The sequence below is a fragment of the Cervus elaphus genome, chromosome 4 (genome assembly GCF_910594005.1).
Source record: "Cervus elaphus chromosome 4, mCerEla1.1, whole genome shotgun sequence".
Classification (NCBI taxonomy): domain Eukaryota; kingdom Metazoa; phylum Chordata; class Mammalia; order Artiodactyla; family Cervidae; genus Cervus; species Cervus elaphus.
Genome location: NC_057818.1, coordinates 13991670 through 13995249, shown reverse-complemented (window position 1 = coordinate 13995249; position 3580 = coordinate 13991670). Strand labels below are relative to the sequence as shown.

Sequence of the window (3580 nt, the reverse complement as noted above, 5' to 3'; positions counted from 1 at the left end):
GTCATTACGGCTCACAGCCCTCCAGGCAGCTACATCCAACCAGGACTGGTTCTCAATTGCCAGGGTCAGGGTGGGATTCTGAATTACTCAAAAGCCTTTTCTGACACTAGCAGGACAATAGGGGAGTTCCCTCAGTCCTCTGTGCTCATCTGTAGATGTCTACACATTTACCCACCTGTGTAACAAAAATAATCAAAACAGGTGGATTGGTGAACACACCTCATTTTTTTAAAATTCGAGAATACAAACACACCGTCCGGACTTTGGGCAGAAAAACAACATGGGTTTATTTTAAGGCAAGTACAACAATTAAGACCACATAAGACAAACACAGGTGAAGTTAAATTTTTAGTGTTTTTTTTTTTTCTTTTAGGAATGCTGGGGGAGGAATCTACTATACAACACCATCACGCTTTGTAAATAAAAAGTATCAGATACTTGACTTCTTTATCAGCCAACAACAACAAAAAAATAAATTATTTTCTTGTTTTGTAAAAGACCTACAACTGGGAAAAGAATTATGTCTCATAATTGTACAGGGGAAGGAGGAAACCCCACATAGATTTCTTGAATTTTCACTTTGGCAGTTAGAAATGGTCGGGCAAGATGAGAAATTATCCAGTGAACTCAACTTTAAATATTATATTAATGGCTCTGAAAAACAACAAAAAATAGCCTGATTACAAATCCACACATTTGTACAGCACGGTTAGAGAAATTTAAAATTACACACAGCACATACATAATCTATAGAGAGCCCCATAGACTTATGGGGGTCTCTACAGAGAGTCATTACTGGGTCGCTATGGGATTTGGTCCATAAGTTATAATTTTTGAAACCCCAAATGGAGCAGTGAGCACAGCCATCCTGGAAGGGGAGGGGGATTTTTAAATCATTATTCATTTCGTTGGGCCGCGTCCCTGTACTGGGGCTTCTTGGGATCTCAGAAACGGGGCGGCGAGTTAAAGTTACCTGCAGCTTCGCAGAGGGCGGAGGCTGGCACGCGCGCGCTCTCTGCTCCCGGGTCTGCGGAAAAAGCGGCGGGCAAGTTTTGGTTCTTTTTGCGTCTCTGCAGCCTGAACTGTCTGAGAGGGTCGCGTCTGGGAGGCGAAGCCGGAGCGGGCCAGGGCAGAGGAGGGCCAGGGCAGGTCAGTATTTCGTGCAGTCATAGGAGTACGGAGCCGCGTGGCGGTAGAGGGATGGCGTGGATCTGTAGGGCAGCTGACAGCTCGCGTTGCTGCTCACCTGGGGTTCCCCGAGGGTCGAGTTCTCAATCCCCAGCCGGTGGGAGTTGAACATCTCCCTGACGTTAGGGAAAGTCTGCTGCTGGGCCGCGAACGTGTGGCCGGAAAGGTGGTTCAGGTCCCCGCTGTGGTTGAGATACCAGGAGGCCGCCTGGGCCGCGGCAGCCCCGGGCTGCGGCGCCGGCTGCGGCTGGGGAGCCGGCGGGGGCGGCGGCGCCTGCGGGTGGTGGTGGCCGTGATGCTGGTGGTGGTGGCCAGCGGCGGCGGCGAGCGCGCCCTCCTGGCCGGCGGCGAGGTTGAGGGCGCTCAGGGGAGATGTGGGGCCACTCGGGTGGTCCGAGAGGGCCTCGTCCAGAGCGGGCGGGACGCACATGTGCGCCGGCCGCTCGGCCCCGGTGTACAGGCTCATGGCGCGCATGCTGCACTGGTAGCCCCCGGCGCCCGCAGCCTCCAGGCCCTGCGCGCACGGCTGGCCATAGGCGGCGGGCGGCGCGGCGGCGTAGGGCAGCGCCAGCGGCGGCACCACCAGGCCCGCGCGCCCGGCCGCGGGGCTCAGCTCGCCGCCCGGCGGCGACGTTCGCAGCGTCATGATATTCTCCACGCTGAAGCCGGGCAGCCCATTGGGCGCGCCCGCGTGGTGCTCCGGCAGCGAGCCGTCAGGGGAGCCGGCGGGCGTGGAGGCCGCGCTGCGCGGGCTACCCTGCAGCGCGCTCTCGGGACTCAGTGTCTCCACCTTGGTGATGACCGGCAGCGCCGGCGACGCCGCCTCGCTCTTGATCACCACCTTCTTCTCGGCCTCCTTGGGGGTGTCCGCTAGAGGGGGGCCGGCCGGAGCGCCCTTGGACGCCGCCGGGGGCGGCTCCTTAAGGTGGGCGCGCTCCTCCTTCTCCTTGGGCACGTCTTTCTTCTTGAAGCGCCGCCGGCGCCGCAGGAAGCTGCCGTTCTCGAACATGTTGTAGGAGTCCGGGTCCAGGGTCCAGTAGCTGCCCTTGCCAGGTTTCTTGTCGTCGCGGGGCACCTTGACGAAGCACTCGTTGAGCGAGAGATTGTGGCGGATGCTGTTCTGCCAGCCCTGCTTGTTCTCCCGGTAGAAGGGGAAACGGTCCATGATGAATTGGTAGATGCCGTTCAGGGTGATCTTCTTCTCGGGCGCGTTCTGGATGGCCATGGTGATGAGCGCGATGTAGCTGTAGGGCGGTTTCACCAGGTCCTTGGGCGCCGCGGGCTGGTGGTGGTGATACGGCGCGTAGGAGCGGCCCATGCCCGCGCCGTACTGCTCCGGGTGGCCCGAGTAGACGCCCATGGGGCTGGTCATGCCTCCGTAGCTGCCCGCCGCGCGGTAGTAATTCTGCTCGCTCAAGTAGGGCACCACTCCCAGGGCGTTGGGGTCGGACACAGAGTAGCGCGCCTGCATGCTGCGTCCGAGACGGCTAGCCACCGCCTGCGCGCAAGGACCGCGAGGAAGGCCCTACGAGAGCGAGCGCGAGCGAGAGAGGGAAGAAGGGAGCCGGTGGGGGGAGCCCCGGGCGCCTGGAAGCCTCAGGGGTGAGGTGGAGGAGGCGCCGGCGCGGGGCGCCCGCCTTCGGACCGGGAAGGGGCGCTCGCTTTCAGCGGACCGGGCGGAGCAGCATCTTGGAAGGCTCGCCCCGGCGAACGCAGCGCCGGCCCCGGCTCACTCCTCGCGCGCTCTCGGGACTCGGCGGGCGGCCGGGGACCGAGAGGAGACGCCGCGCGCGCGGTGGACCAACGCTGGCCGCTCGGTCCGCGTCAGGAAAGGGAAGGCGGCTCTCCAAGCCCCCCCACTCAGCAAATCGGCAGCCCTGAGGGTCGGCGAGCCGGGGTCCAGGGTGCTGCCCTGCCGAGCCCGGAAAAAGAGGCAAAGTCCCTTTTAGGGAATGGGAATAGTTTCAAAAGTCTTCTTGCTGAAAGCGAGGTTTTACTTTCCCCCGGCCACGCCCCCTCCGGGAACTTTGGACCAATAAGGCGGCCTCTGTGGGGACTTGGCACCAATCAGGACGACGAGCGCCGGAATCCGTCGGCTCTAAGACCCAGCCGCGCAGAACCAGACTTTCCTGCAGCCCAGTCTTAACTTGAAAAGATTTTTTTTTTCTTAAAAAGAGTTATATCTTATTAAAATTTATTTTATTATCACATTTTGGTTAATGGGCCCACGTGCCCAGAGCAAAAAAAAAAAAAAAAACAACTAGCGCTCCTTTGCAGATAAAAGTGAGTTTGAGATATAAAACCGAATTGATTAATGTAGTCCAATATCTCCCCAAAGACCTTGTAAGTAGCAAAGAACCTGGGACTATTTTTCTTATTAATGAGTGATGAG

At 58.4% G+C, this 3580-nt stretch overlaps 1 protein-coding gene across 1 annotated transcript; it reads right to left on the bottom strand.

Moving 5' to 3' along the window:
* Nucleotides 1–262: 262 nt before the first annotated feature.
* Nucleotides 263–3157, bottom strand: FOXC2 (forkhead box C2). The gene has a single exon (XM_043898237.1). It carries the CDS (start codon nucleotides 2657–2659, stop codon nucleotides 1151–1153), a length of 1509 nt encoding a protein of 502 aa, XP_043754172.1. The 5' UTR covers nucleotides 2660–3157; the 3' UTR covers nucleotides 263–1150.
* Between the last annotated feature and the right edge of the window lie 423 nt (nucleotides 3158–3580).

Bases quoted from the DNA above. Each gene is read 5' to 3' on its own strand.
- FOXC2 (XM_043898237.1), bottom strand. From the start codon at position 2,659: ATGCAGGCGCGCTACTCTGTGTCCGACCCCAACGCCCTGGGAGTGGTG.